Here is a 15,265-nt window from a genome sequence, read left to right on the forward strand (position 1 = left end):
ATGAGTCCGTGGCCAATCTAAAATCCTGATATGTTTAAGATTCCTAACATCTGCGCCCTCTAGTGGGAAGATGTACCATCTTGGCATGCTTAATATTTTCTACTCATGCATTTGGGCCAAAATCCGGTATAGATTTAAGCTCAGCGGGATTTATTTTGGGTTGGGAATGCAACCTTGACTTTTCCTTGGCATTTTTTGTATATTTTCTTGTTCAGTGTGTGTGTGTGTGTGTTAACTGTGCTTTAAGGGCTATATTTATAAATTTAAATACATTTACATCAGCATTAAGAATTGGGTTGTCAGAGCATCTTTACAAGGCTGGTGGACTGGTCTCCTCTATCAGAGTCCTTCCTGGGGTTTACTCCCATTATCAGAGTTGGAGAATCATGATTCGGATGCTTGCCCACACAGGAAAACACTCGGCATGTAAAAAATAAGCAAGGCAGGGAGAACACTGCCGTGGAACCCTTCTAAGATTTGGATGGGCAATCCCGCGTTTAAAAATTCAGAGTGTAAATTGATAATATTGCTTTTTTTAAAAGGAAAACTTACCAACTTGTGCATGAAGAACCATAAAGAAATGTTGTGTTTTGAGTGATTTTGGTTGGGTGTGAATAAGGAATCTTTCACGTATATAATAGCATTCCACACCTTTTTCTTTTTCTTAGGCCTATCAGTTGTCCCGCTTTTTAGGCCTACTTGCTAACTTGGTGACGATCTCTGGAGTCCACCGTTACTGAGCCTGGGCTAAACCTTTTGTTTTCCGAAAAATGATATCTGGCGAGTTTTGACTTGGGAATCAAAACGTCTTGGTGCGGTCCCAGCGAAGAGGAGACTACGCTCTGTGGTGTTGCAACAGATTCAATGGTGCCAAAGTCCTGTAAGGGGCTTTTTCGAAAAGAGCCCTTGTATATAGGTTTTCTCCCTCGTCCTACTTGCTTGCCTTCTGTTTGTACATGCACTGGGAAATTATAATGCCCTAATTAATTGGGGAACGTTTTTGCTGCCTTTCCCAGCTCGTGTGTGATAAGCTACATTGCTGCCGATTGCTGTCTCAAAGTCTTGGAAAGCTCGTGTGTGATAAGCTACATTGCTGCAGATCATTGCTGTCTCAGAGTCTTGGTATGGCTCATCTGTTGTCTTAAGAACGAGCAGCTGCTATTATCTGCTTTGGAGACTGTTACGGAACCCTTCCGTCCTGCTGCATTAGTTTCAGAGGATGGGTTTCTAACCCCAAGAAGCTTGTCCTATCTCAACATTCTTGAGAGTTTGTCCTATCTCAACATTCTCGATGGATCTCAGCAATCCATCCCAGAGATCTTGGGGGCCCTGTTTGACTTTCTCAAGAGCCATCTTGTTTGCAATTGGCTAAGTTATGTTCATCTGCATGCAAAACACAGTTCTCCTGTCACATCCTGCATTTCACCCTTTGCCAAAACCTCTGGACTGTGGAACTCCAGAAATGTTGGTAGTACGCCTTTACTTGTTACAAGCACCTTCCCCCTCCCTTTTTTTTTTTAACTAAACGTAGTACAATCTCAGAACACAAGGATTTTACATCAGAGGGCTCAAGCATCTTTATAACGAAACTTGTTCATAACTCTTAGTCGGGGGCAAAGGTGGGGAAACCTGTCTTCTTTTTGCCAGCCTCTTAGCCTTAGATGTTGCAGTGTGCAACACAAAAAGTTGCTTGGACTTGTCCCCCTAATTTTGTAGTCCGTTTCTAGGTCCCCAAGTGCACTTGCACTTTCCATCCCTCCTTCAAAAAACTGTCGGAAGGCAAGAGGGAGAGAGAACGGTGGTGTACAATGTTAACAGGTGACCTGCTGTGGTTTCAAGAGGCAGGTCTGTTGTTTCCCGGAATACGCTGCACAAGTCTAATGCTAGGGCATTTGAATAAAAACTTTTCTAACGTTGCTTAGTTGTAATTCAATAAAACAAAGACTTGGTGGTTTCGGTAAGCTTTTTCTCTTGTCAATTTTTTAAAAATATTAATACTTTGTCTTGGGCATAAGGACAGTTTTATTTTATCTAGTGATTAATTGCTGCCGATTAGCATCAAATGTTAGCAGGAATAAGAACATAAGAGATGCCAGTGTTGGATCAGGCCAAAGGCCCATCCAGTCCAACACTCTGTATCACACAGTGGCCAGAAATACCAGTGCCATCAGGAGGTCCACCAGTGGGGTCAGGACACTAGAAGCCCTCCCACTGTTGACCCCCCCAAACACCAAGAAGACAGAGCATCACTTGCCCCAGAGTCCCTATCTATACCTTGTGGCTAATAGCCACTGATGGCCCTCTGCTCCATATGCCTATCTAATTCCCTTTGGAAGCCGTCCATGCTTGTAGCTACCACCACTTCCTGTGGCAGTGAATTCCAAGTTTTAATCACTCTTTGGGTGAAGATGTACTTCCTTTTATCTGTTCTAACCCAACCGCTCAGCAATTTAATGGAGTGCCCACGAGTTCTTGTATTGTGAGAAAGGGGGAAAAGTACCTCTTTCTCTACCTGCTCTTTCCCATGCATAATCTTATAAACCTCAAATCATGTCACCCCTCAGTCATGGGAATTAGAAGAAGTGTATCCAGGAAATCACTGGCCAGTTAGCCTAATAATTACTGGCCAGTTAGTAATTAGTAGAATTAGTAGAAACTGAAATCAAAGATAGAATTATTAGACTCATTGAGGAACAAAGCCTGCTGAGGGAGAATCAGCATGGCTTCTGCAAAGAGAAGTCCTGCCTCACCAACCTTTTGGTGTTATTTGAGAAAGTGACCTAGCATGCAGATAGCAGTGAACCTAGTAGACAGGCTTTTGACAAATGGCTTTTGACGAAGACTCCTAAGTTTAGCAGTCACGGGATAAGAGAGTGGATTAAAAATTGGCTAAATGAAAGGAAGGCGAGAGTAGGAATAAATAGACAGTTCTCACAGGGGAGGGAAAGATCATTATTGGGGCCAGTGCTATTTAATTTGTACAAAAATGATCTGGAACTGGGGGTGGGCTGTGTAGTGGCCTAGTTTGCAGGTGACACAATTTTTTTCAGAATGGTGGAACCCAAGATGGACTTCGAAGAGTTCCTGGAGAATCTGCACAAATTGGGGAAATGGGCAACAGTGTGACAAATGGAAGTTCAATACAAGGTAAATGATGCACAGTGGGACAAAAGAACCCCAACTTTAAGTATACAATAATGGGGTCTGAACTTGCTGACACTAAGAGGATAAGAGATCTTGGGGTCATAGTGGATAGCTCAATAAAAATGTCAACCCAGTGTGCCACAGCAGTAAAAAGGGGAAACTCTGTGCTGGAGATTATTTTAAAAAGGGATTGAAGATAAAACAGCCAATATTACCAAGCATCTGTATAGATCTATGGTGCACTCTCGTTTGAAATATCCGTGCAGGTCTGGTCACCCTGTCTCAAAAAGGACGTTGAAGAGCTGGAAAAAGTGCAGAAGATGATTAGAGGGTCGGAGTACCTTCCCTATGCGGAAAAGCTGAAGAGTCTGGGACTTTCCAGTTTAGAAAAGAGTCAACTGAGGGGGCATAATAAAAATTTATAAAATTATGCACGGGGTAGAAAGAATGGAAAGAAGTTTTTCTCTCTCTCTTCCAAAATAATAGAACTTACAAAGTTGATGGGCAGTAAATTCAGGACAGTGGAATTTGATGCCAGGGGATATAGTGATGGCCAAAGGCATAGGTAAAGGTTCCCTTGCTCGAAAGGCAGTCAAATTCGACTCTAGGGTTGCGGTGCTCATCTCCGTTTCAAAGCCGAAGAGCCAGCGCTGTCCGAAGACGTTTTCGTGGTCATGTGGCCGGCATGACTAAACACCAAGGCACACAGAACGCTGTTACCTTCCCACCAAAGTGGTACCTATTTATCTACTTGCAATTTCTTGCTTTCGAACTGCTAGGTTGGCAGGAGCTGGAACTAGATTGATGGAGGAGGTCTATCAGTAGATACTAGCCATGGTATCTAAAAGGAACATCCACTTTCAGAGGCAATACGTTGGAGACAACATCAAGGAAAGAATGGCCTCTCTGCCATTACTGGCTCTCCAGGGTAATTGGTTGGCTGCTGTGTAAGAAGACATGATGCTGGACTAGACGGTCTGATCCAGAAGGGCTCATCTTACTCCTCAGGAAAGCACAAGGAGGCAAATTGGGGGAGGGGGGCGCAGAAGAGGAGGGGAAATCAACAAAGACGCCTCCCTCATCCACTGGCAGAAGCACCTTGCTTCAGAAAGTTAGGACCACCGGATCCAACCTTCTCTCTCTTCTTAGCCGTGCACATCTATAGTACATGTTTATTTTGAAGATAAGGCAAGCGCCAACTGAAAGAACGCCAGCTTTTCGGCTCAAGCAGTTGCTGTATAGCAACTGTATAGCTTTTCACTTCACGGCCACACGAGCCGATCTGCATTTTCTACACAAGCTGTTCTTTCAGCACTATAATTTGGAGTTTTAAGAGATGTCCTGCGCTGTGCTGTATCCAAACATAATGGTGCGCTAGAAGCAGGTACCGGGAAGCCTGAATATGCTGTGAGATTTGAGGTGGGTGGCTTAAGACAATGCAGCATACCTAGGAACGCTTTTGCTGAAACTACAATAGTTAAGAAGAGGGTTTTCTATCCCACTCTTCTCTACCTTAAGATTCTCAAAGCGGCTTGCGATCACTGTCCCTTCCCCTCTCCACAACAGGGACCTTGTGAAGCAGGTGGGGCTGGAGAGAGCTCTGAGATAACCGCGACTGACTGGCCCACGGTCACCCAGCAGGCTTCATGTGGAGTGGGGAATCAAACCCGGTTCTCCAGCTTAAGAGTCTGCCACTCTTAACCACGACACCACAACAGCTCCTGATCTCATATGCAGCTCTCAATAGTATTCTACACCCCAGGAAAGCGCCATATGTGGTAAGGAGCTTCTAAACATGATGCTTCCCCCTGTCCACACAGAACCCTCAACATGATTGCTCAGAGAGACTTCCTACCTCATACTTTCAATGCTACATGAACCTGACAGTGGTTTAGGCAAAAGTCTCCACATTCTCCTGGTAGGTAAACAAAGGCACACCTACCTGTGGTAAAAGGTAAAGGTTCCCTTGCTCGAAAGCCAGTCGAATCCGACTCTAGGGTTGCGGTGCTCATCTCAGTTTCAAAGCCGAAGAGCCAGCACTGTCCAAAGACGTTTCCGTGGTCATGTGGCCGGCATGACTAAACACCAAGGCGCACAGAATGCTGTTACCTTCCCCCCGAAGTGGTACCTATTTATCTACTTGCAATTTCTTGCTTTCGAACTGCTAGGTTGGCAGGAGCTGGAACTAGAGACGGGAGCTCATTCCGTCATACGGCACACTCGGGTCTCAAACTGCTGAACTACTGACCTTCCACAGCCTGCAGTTCAGCGTCTTAACCACTAAAGTGCTCGTGGGTGGCTTTTGGTGGTCACATGAAGTTGCCTTATCCTGAATCAGACCCTTGGTCCATCAAGGTCAGTATTGTCTACTCAGACTGGCAGCGGCTCCCCAGGATCTCAGGCAGAGAAAGGTCTTTCACATCGCCTACTGCCTGGTCCTTTTAACTGGAGGTGCCAGAGATTGAACCTGGGACCTTCTGCATGCCAAGCAGAGGCTCTACCGCTGAGCCACGGCCTCTCTGGTTGTTATCTTGATTCTTCCCTTTATTGGAAATGATAAGGTAATGATTCATCTTCCTTACAGTACTGCTGTGAGGTTTACCAGGACCGTGGATGGAGTCTTACATGTTCACTGTTAATAATCTATTGCCTTGCAAATTACAGTAGCTGTTACCAGCTGTTAAGACAGAAGCATTTGTATTGCAGCCTGGTAAGAGAGGGAGAGCTGGAAGCTTCCCCAGGGTCGTACCGTATGTCAAGGGTTTGCGAGCGAACGAGACACAACTTAGCAATACCAAACGAGCACACAGAGTTTTACCACTTTTAATTTAAAAAATTTTGCCAACAAAAAAAAATGTTACCCAAAAAAATAAAGAGAAGATCTCTATACAAAAGGACAGAAGTACTGATCTTCCACCAGGATTGGCTATCGTGTCAGCTTGAAGAGAGCCCCAAAGTGCTTCAAGGCGAACCAACGAAAAGCAGTGCCAAGCAATTATAAAGTGAATTTTGAGAGGCCGCCCCCGTTGGCGAGAAGAATCGGCTTGACGCTCATTCGTCGGTACCTGTGCTTCCCACAAGCAATGGGGGTTTTGGATGCGGGGGGGGGGAGGCAGAGACCATCTGAAGGGCCCCATCCTGCTTCGAGAAAGGCCCGAGGAACTGTCATGAACACTACACCAGCTCAGCAGTCTTGGAGGAAAACGAGTACAGTCTCGAGGTCTATCTATGAGCCTTTCCCATACATCTGATTTTATTCTGAGTATTGTTTTTACAAACGTGACGGGGCAAACCAAACCAGCTTCATCTTTCGGACTCCGCTTACTTGCAAGCATCTTATATATTTGTCGGGCTGGGATCTAATGTTCCTTTCAGATGCATTCCAGCACACCGCCACTGCAGACTCCTGCACCACAAATAGGGGTGGGACAAGGAGACGCCACTTTTCCCTCTGCTCACCTCAGTCCTTCAACCAAGAAGCTCCTTGTGCAGATTCAGCGGGCCAGGATGGCCACACAATCCTATATCTATCTTCCCATTTGTGCAGCACTTCCTCCGTTGTGCACGCGTCATCTCCCCCCCCTTTCCCACCTCATACTTCCTGTGCATACAAGTCTGGGATCATTCAGAAAGCACCCAGCACCAGAGGAACACCGTCGCGGAGGACGCTGCTGCACAGACAGAGAAATGGTAGAGGATCTGAGCCAATGATCCTCGCCAGTCATGAAGACCAGCAGGGGGCACCGCATCTCTTGAAACCCCTTGCCCCCGTATCCTGCAGGGGACTGGTTTGCTGTCACTACACAACGGATCTCTTAAGTTAGAGGCAAGCTACACATTTGCAAAAAAAAGGCACAGATTGTCTTCAGAATGGGGGGGGGGCAGTGTTAATCATCCCTTTCCCCATTAAAAAAAATATCCCACCTGTGAAGAGTTAGCAAGAGAGAGAGAGAGACTTGCGTTCTTCCCAGGCTGCTGGCTTTCTACATGGGAGTGTATTCAGTCCTGCAGTACCGTGCTTATATTCTGCAACGGTATAATGCGAGGAAGGTGACACCTTTTGTGAATCTGTAAACCATCGTTTCGAGCTCTGAAGGCATGCCCCCGGTGAGAAATTCTACTTTGTGCAGAACAGCTGACGGTACCAATGCAGAGATGAGATCCTTCTATAACCCACAATAAGCAGAACTCAATCATTACAAGCGTTGAGTTTTGGACAATCAAACATTCACAGTATACACTTCTTGAATGGGGTTCCGGAAATGGGGAGATGTACCCACAGGGATTTTGCACACAACCCGACCTTTGCTTTCTGTTTTGGGTGCAGAAGAGCCAAGGTGGCAATTCGATTTTAGAAGCGGCTTGTCTCTTCAGCAGTGGGAGCCGCCAAGAAGAAACAAAAGCAAGCCAATCTCTGGGTATGCGCACAGTTCTCTCTCCCCTTCTTTGGATACCAGGTCACCACTTATTATTCAGCGCTCATCTATTGTAGAGATGGAGCTTCCCATATTCTACAAACCAGAAAGGATAACAAGAGGTATAGTAACTCCTGGGCCTTGGGCACTCTGCCATCTTCTTAAAAATAAATGCTGAGCTAAGAACAGTGAAGTGCTAAAATGGTTTCTTAATCCATGCCTTTCTCCAAAGTCAAAATGATGACAATACTTCCACATTCCCTCAATAAACAGAAACCATCACTGTGGGTTAGAGTGAACACAAACACCCTGTTGGATCTAGTACCGGGTGAACGGAAATACAGCCGAGTGCATCGCTGCCGCTTCCCAGTTCAAGCAACCGATACAGGGTTGGATCCAGCCCGCCTTTTTTTTTTTAACTCTGTCCTGCCCGGTCGTCTCTTTCTTACCACAACCCCTGTACCACATGACTCTCATTCATGTGGGTCCCACGATCCCCAGCGTACCATTTCTCGTGGTCAAGGGGGATCCCTCGGCAGCTGAAAAACTGGCTGGATTTAACCCATAAGTTTTGAAGAGCCTGCAGAAAATCTCAGTAGTAGTGGAACTGAAAACATGGGTTTTTTTATATATATCTATTGCATTTTTCGTTTTTTTCAGTGCTATGGGGGAAACGTCCATTTGCTGTGCTGGAAAGAGACCCATATTGCGGGTAGGAAAACAGACACGTCCTGATCGGAGATTCCGTGGGGTGAGGGGGAGGGAGAGACGGAGAGAGAGACTAGGACTGCTATAATTCTTGGGTTTCCACTGTAGGCCACAATGACAAATGGCTACATCAGCTACATATTTTTTAAAAGGGAGAAAGGACGGGAGACCCATGGCAAGAGAAATGGATCCTCAGATTGTACTAACCAAAGACAGAGGGACCTTTGCCTCATATCAGAAAATGGTCAAAAGCTCCACGCATGATAGCAACAAAATACCAATTACTTTTAATGAAATTAAAGACCTTAGCTTGCAATATGTTCAATGTTCTTAGGTATCCAAGTCTCTTTTCAGAATATCAGTTACCCCGGGGAGGGGGGGGGGCACAGACGCATCGGTCTTAAGCCTATAGCCTGATTTTCAATCATGATTCCTTAATTTTTAAGTAGGAGCGATTGTACTAGCTACCTGCTGTCTCATCAGGTTTGACCTTTTTGTAGATCCTGAAAACAATGTGCTGTTCTATCCCCTATTCGATTCTACAGGCAAAACACAAACCCGGAACTACTGCCGTATCAGTTTCAGAGCAGTTTTGCCCAATCAAGGGGGTCACCACCACCACGAGGGTGCGAGCACTTAGGGCTGTGGGCACCCCAAAAATGGCTGCCGGGTGGGGAATGACGACAAGGCCAATCGCTAATGGGGAGATTCCAAGCCAAGTGTCCGAACAGGCGTCCCTCTACAGACACAAAAGCGCCGCCTCCTGGACTCTTCTGAAGCACCTCCTGCAATGAAGAGGTAGGAGGAAGAGCCAGGGACTCCTCTAGGATACAGGAGATCAGTCTCCAAGGTGAAGGGCGCAGCCTGCTCCTTGCATGGCCACAGGGAGGGATGTCCAAGCCTAGACACATAAGGAAAAAGAATCTGTGCCTGTGACCAGGCCGAGGACATGCGGCTGTGACCCCGCCCAGTGGGGGAATGAGCTCAGCACACTGCTAGTCACTCAAGCTGGGACACGGCAACCCCCAAATCCCCATCTTTTCCACTCAAATTATTCAGATTTCATCCCCAAGAAGCCAGCAGCTGCCAAGAAACACACCGATGGGCGCCCTGTCACTAGGATCGCCGGCCCAATCCTGCACGCAGTATTTCCTCAGAGGCCTCTCACCGAGTTCAGTGGGACCAACTCCCAGTCGAACACGTACAGGATCGCAGCACTGAAGTGTATTAAGGCTTTCACTGTGCCGTGGGTGCGGTGGACGTGCCCCCGGACAGCCACTCTCGGGAAGAAAGGGGGCCTCGCCCCGTTAGCCTCCCCCTTCGCTGCAGCAGATCGAGTTGGCCACCCTTCCCCATCAAAAACAAAGCTCAGACTGGTCGAATTAGCATCAGATGCCCATAGAAAAAGTTTTCATTGACCGATTCCTGGCAAATACAGGCTAACAGCCACTCGAAAATGGTATCTTTAAGTATTCCAGTGAACACCTTTGATCGGTGACACCGAGAGAACAGTCTTTGGCCAAGGGGTGGAAAAGCGGCCAAAAGAAAAACTGCTGCCTAAAAAACAGATAAGAGTGAGGACACTGTGCTAGTAAATATTAAAATGTGGTGTGGGGTTGTGTTTTTTTTTTGGGGGGGGGGGCGTTTTTAATAGTAGCACTGAACCAAATCTACCTCGTGTGTTCGGTTACGTCATCTCCCGCCAGGAACCATTTTTTAAAAACCCTTTATAGCTCAGAGACTCGACAGCACTAGAGCCCAGCTGGCCCTTGTGGGTGTTCCACAGTACTAGTCCTTCCCACGTGCAGCTGAAGGTGTTCCTCAAAGGGGGGAGGGGGAACCAAAGCGGCAGAGGGTCTTCCTTCCTTTCATTGCTCGCCCAGTCGAAAACCCCGGCCCCAGTTGTGCCTTCCGCCGCCCTGGTGGTCGTCTGCCGGTCTGCGCCAGCTGGCGGGTGGGACGCCAAATCCCGACACTCCTCCTCTCCGGTTGGGCAGCCAGCGGTACCTGCGAGACAACGGGAAGCGCCCATCAAACACAGATCCGTGCGCAATCAAAACCGATTAACACTATAAATGCTGGCACTAACCTACATTAGGAGCTGCTGTAAGGACTGTTGAAACAGGAGTGCCTTGAACACTCAAATATATACAACCCCCCCCCCCCCAAAAAAACCTTGTTTTGTAAACCTCTCTGAGCCCCACATTCCGGGAGAAAAGCATGATAAAAATACTATAAATGACGTAATGATGTAAAAGAAACGACGACTGAGGGGTGACATGATTGAGGTTTATAAGATTATGCATGGGAAAGAGCAGGTAGAGAAAGAGGTACTTTTCTCCCTTTCCCACAATACAAGAACTCGTGGGCACTCCATGAAATTGCTGAGCGGTCGGGTTAGAACGGATAAAAGGAAGTCCTTCTTCACCCAAAGAGTGATTAACACATGGAATTCACTGCCACAGGAAGTGGTGGCGGCTACAAGAAAGGACGGCTTCAAAAGGGAATTAGATAAGCATATGGAGCAGAGGTCCATCAGTGGCTATTAGCCACAAGGTATAGATAGGGACTCTGGGGCAAGTGATGCTCTGTCTTCTTGGTGCTTGGGGGGGTCAACAGTGGGAGGGCTTCTAATGTCCTGGCCCCACTGGTGGACCTCCTGATGGCACTGGTATTTCTGGCCACTGTGTGATACAGAGTGTTGGACTGGATGGGCCTTTGGCCTGATCCAACATTGGCATCTCTTATGTTCTTATGTTCTTATCTGCGGGACCGCCTCTCCTGGTACGCTACCCAAAGAGCATTAATGCTCAATGAATAACAACTTACTGGTGATCAATGTTCTCTCTAAGCTGTGGAGTCTTGTGAGCAAGAATTCTACCTTGTGAGCGACTGGTATTAAAATTGTGAGCGAGTGATTTGGCTACTTCATAAATTAGTTGGCTCTGGAGCCATCCTTCCTGTGCTAAGAAAAAAATGTGTGAGCCGGAGGCTAAAAAACTGTGAGCTAGCTCACACTAACTCAGCTTAGAGGGAATACTGCTGGTGATCTCCTGGCCCGAGGAGTATTCGGCTGTCCTCAACCAGAGTCAGGGCATTCTCAGCTTTGGCCGTGGCCTGGTGGAACTCTCTTTCGCAGGGCCTGTAAGAGGGAGATGTACCACCAGGCCTACGGTTGAGGACAACGATGGGTTCTGTCTGGGCTGACTTCCTCCCTCCTTTCCCCTCCCCCGTTTCCCATTCCCTTTCTCCTCTTCCTCTGTTGTTATCCTTCATTCACCTAACTGTACGACATCTATTCCCCATAGAAAAGGGGCACTATTTATTTAGGCTTTTAGCCCGCCTTCCCCTGCAAGCAGGCTCCGGGTGGGTTACAACAGCATGAGCACAACATAAGCATAATACAATTTAAAATCAATATCGCAATTTACGCAACTGATCATCCTCTATCAGTGGTGCCAGTGAGATGGAGGTTGTGCTTCTGCGTCCCTTATTATAGGCCATCTTGTTGGTATTATTACTGTAAGAGTTATTTTAACTGATGAATACCGTTGTTACCTGCTCTAAGCCCTGTTGTACAGGGGAGGGAGGGCTATAAATCTAATTAATAAATAAATAAAACCTTCATTAAACCATATTAGAAAGCTGGCTAAGAGTCAAAACTAGGAGAAGGACAATATAGGTCTACATAGTGTTCAACAGCAGGTGGAGAACAAAGGCTTCACCTACCTGAAACTACCAAATGAAGATGGCAGGGAGGGTGCCAGAAACCCAGACCTTTTAACCACAACTGTCTCTAGCTTTCGTGTCTTACAACTTTGCCAATTTACTTTTACAAGCAGGTAATCCTCCCTTGTACTGACCTAATCCAAGGCTTGAAGGGTGGCAGTATTGTTGTAATTGCCTAGCAATCTCCACCATGGCCTTTGAGCACTCCTCTCTTAAAGCTACAGGTACTGTTTCTATTATTTGTGGGGAAGGGTCTAACCCCACAATGTTTTTGTTTTCTAGGTTTTTCTGCATCTACATCTGTTCATGCCTCTCATGTCAGATCTCACTGGTTCATGTCTCCAGTCTCTGGATTTAAGTGTCCACAGATGGGTCCATGAAGAAAATTAGATAGATTGATTCTCCACTTACAGACAGCTTAAAACACACTAGGGTAGTTTACAGCATAGACTCAAAACCAGACAATTCTTTCTTCCCAGATCATTACTTATCAATCTGAGAAACTACTGTATAAGTCTTATTCAGATGCCTTCAGAAGCTGAACTAGCATACAAGTGAACAAGACTCAGCTGTGAACCCAGAAGTCCATCATTCAAACTTCTCTCCAAAGATAGGAAGCCAGCCATTACTTTAGCCTCAAACATGTTTCCCCAGCACCAATCGGCACTATAAATGCTGGCACTAACCTACATTAGGAGCTGCTGTAAGGACTGTTGAAACAGGAGGGCCTTGAACACTCGAATATATACAAGGCATTACCGTGTTTCCCCGAAAATAAGACACTGTCTTATATTTATTTTTTCTCAAGAAGACACACTAGGGCTTATACTACAAATGCATAGAAATCCTGCTAGGGCTTATTTTTGGGGTAGGTCTTATTTTCGGGGAAACAGGGTATTAAGAAGAAGAAGAGATTGGATTTATACCCCGCCCTTCACTACCCAAAGGTGTCTCAGAGCGGCTCACAAACTCCTTTCCCTCCCCCTCCCCACAACAGACACCCTGTGAGGTAAAAGAAGAAGAAGAAGAGATTGGATTTATACCCCGCCCTTCACTACCCAAAGGAGTCTCAGAGCGGCTTACAAACTCCCTTCCCTTCCCCACAACAGACACCCTGTGAGGTGGGTAGGGCTGAGAGAGCTCTTGACAGAAATTGCTCTTTTTCAAGAACAGCCCTTATCAGAACTACAGCTTGCCCAAGGTCATCCAGCCAGGTGCAAGTGGAGGAGTGGGGAATCAAACCCAGCTCTCCCAGATTAGAGTCCGCGCACTCAACCACTACACCAAACTGGCTCTAGTAGTAATTCTTCTGGTAAAAGCTTCTGGTAGTAATTCTTCTACCAAAATTGCTACCGGGACAATTTGACTAGAGTTAGAAAATGTCTCCTGTATTTCAGTTTCTTTTTTTTTCTCTCTCTCCCCTTTTCCAATTAAAGTTTCACTTTTCTTTACTGTCTCGGGAGTCAGAGCTGTGATGCCGCTGACCCAGTCACGGATCCACTCATCTGGAAAATTCACCTGGGTCCCCTAAACCCTCTCGCTACTGTCAAACATTTGCAACTCATTAACTGGGATACTCTACAGATATTTCAAGGATGCAACATTTTAGGAAGAAGAAAAGACAACCAACTTACAGAATCTGAGGTGTTGACAGGAAACTTCGTCCTCCCAAGTCTAATGGATATTTGTACATTAAGAAAAAGAACAGGTGGCCGACCAGATTGCCAATCAGCTCTTCGATGAAACTGGAGCAAAAAACAGAACAAGATGTTACAGCTTTGAACAGTTCAGAAGCATTTTCTGCCGCCAGCCTGAAGGTGTCCTAGAACCACAAATACGCAGGGCTCTACTAAGAAGCCACGGACCCAAGTCCTTCAATGGTTCCTGTTCAGGAAACAGTTTCAGTTTCCATTTCAATGGTTAAGTGCCTCCTAGGACCGACTGCCCCAGCATCAACAAGGGATCTTCAAGTGTCACTTACTCCAGCTCATTTATACTTTGCCTTTCAAGGCCATGAAAGGCTCTCTGGAAGCCATGAAAGACACTCAGCACCACTACACCAAACTGGCTCTAGTAGTAATTCTTCTGGTAAAAGCTTCTGGTAGTAATTCTTCTACCAAAATTGCTACCGGGACAATTTGACTAGAGTTAGAAAATGTCTCCTGTATTTCAGTTTCTTTTTTTTTCTCTCTCTCCCCTTTTCCAATTAAAGTTTCACTTTTCTTTACTGTCTCGGGAGTCAGAGCTGTGATGCAGCTGTGATGGATCCACTCATCTGGAAAATTCACGTGGGTCCCCTTAAACCCTCTCGCTACTGTCAAACATTTGCAACTCATTAACTGGGATACTCTACAGATATTTCAAGGATGCAACATTTTAGGAAGAAGAAAAGACAACCAACTTACAGAATCTGAGGTGTTGACAGGAAACTTCGTCCTCCCAAGTCTAATGGATATTTGTACATTAAGAAAAAGAACAGGTGGCCGACCAGATTGCCAATCAGCTCTTCGATGAAACTGGAGCAAAAAACAGAACAAGATGTTACAGCTTTGAACAGTTCAGAAGCATTTTCTGCCGCCAGCCTGAAGGTGTCCTAGAACCACAAATACGCAGGGCTCTACTAAGAAGCCACGGACCCAAGTCCTTCAATGGTTCCTGTTCAGGAAACAGTTTCAGTTTCCATTTCAATGGTTAAGTGCCTCCTAGGACCGACTGCCCCAGCATCAACAAGGGATCTTCAAGTGTCACTTACTCCAGCTCATTTATACTTTGCCTGCCTTTCAAGGCCATGAAAGACTCTCTGGAAGCCATGAAAGACACTCAGCATTCTGGAAGGCCACAGTCATAAGAACATAAGGAGACTCCTGATGGATCAGACCACTGGTTCACTAGTCCAACACCTTGTTCCACACGGCAGCCAACCAGTTACTCTGGAGGGCCAATAACAGGGCACAGAGGCCGAGGCTTTCCCTGACGTTGCCTCCTGGCACTGACATTTGGAGGTTTTCCACCTCTGAACTTGAAGGTTCCCTTTAGTCCCTCATGGCTAGTAGACACTGATAGACCTTGTCCTCCATGAATCCCCTTTTACAGCCATGTATGCTGGAACCAAGCGGCTTTCCTATGGCCAAAAAGGAAAGTGGAGGACCCTTTCACCACCCAGAAAAGCCTAGGAAGATTGGATTTATACCCCACCCTTCACTCGGAGTCTCAGAGCAGCTTACAGTCTCCTTCCCCCCCCCCCCCAACCAGACACCCGTGGAGCAAGT

General features: G+C 46.3%; 2 protein-coding genes across 2 annotated transcripts in view; one reads left to right on the forward strand and one right to left on the reverse strand.

The window, feature by feature from the left end:
* The window catches only part of ZHX2 (zinc fingers and homeoboxes 2), a 65,827-nt gene extending 64,790 nt beyond the window's left edge, over positions 1-1,037 (forward strand). The window contains exon 3 of the mRNA XM_015411055.1: positions 669-1,037. The gene's annotated coding sequence lies outside the window, so the exon portion shown is untranslated. The remainder of the gene's footprint in view (positions 1-668) is intronic.
* Positions 1,038-9,902: 8,865 nt separating this feature from the next.
* The window catches only part of DERL1 (derlin 1), a 24,717-nt gene continuing 19,354 nt past the window's right edge, over positions 9,903-15,265 (reverse strand). Inside the window, exons 7-8 of the mRNA XM_015411058.1 lie at positions 14,402-14,512; positions 9,903-10,274 (exon numbers count right to left, since the gene is read on the reverse strand). Of these exons, the coding sequence (XP_015266544.1) occupies positions 10,136-10,274; positions 14,402-14,512 (250 nt within the window). The 3' untranslated portion in view covers positions 9,903-10,135. The remainder of the gene's footprint in view (positions 10,275-14,401; positions 14,513-15,265) is intronic.

Source organism: Gekko japonicus, unplaced genomic scaffold, assembly GCF_001447785.1.
Source record: "Gekko japonicus isolate JY-2015 unplaced genomic scaffold, Gekko_japonicus_V1.1 scaffold580, whole genome shotgun sequence".
NCBI classification, from domain to species: Eukaryota; Metazoa; Chordata; class Lepidosauria; order Squamata; family Gekkonidae; genus Gekko; species Gekko japonicus.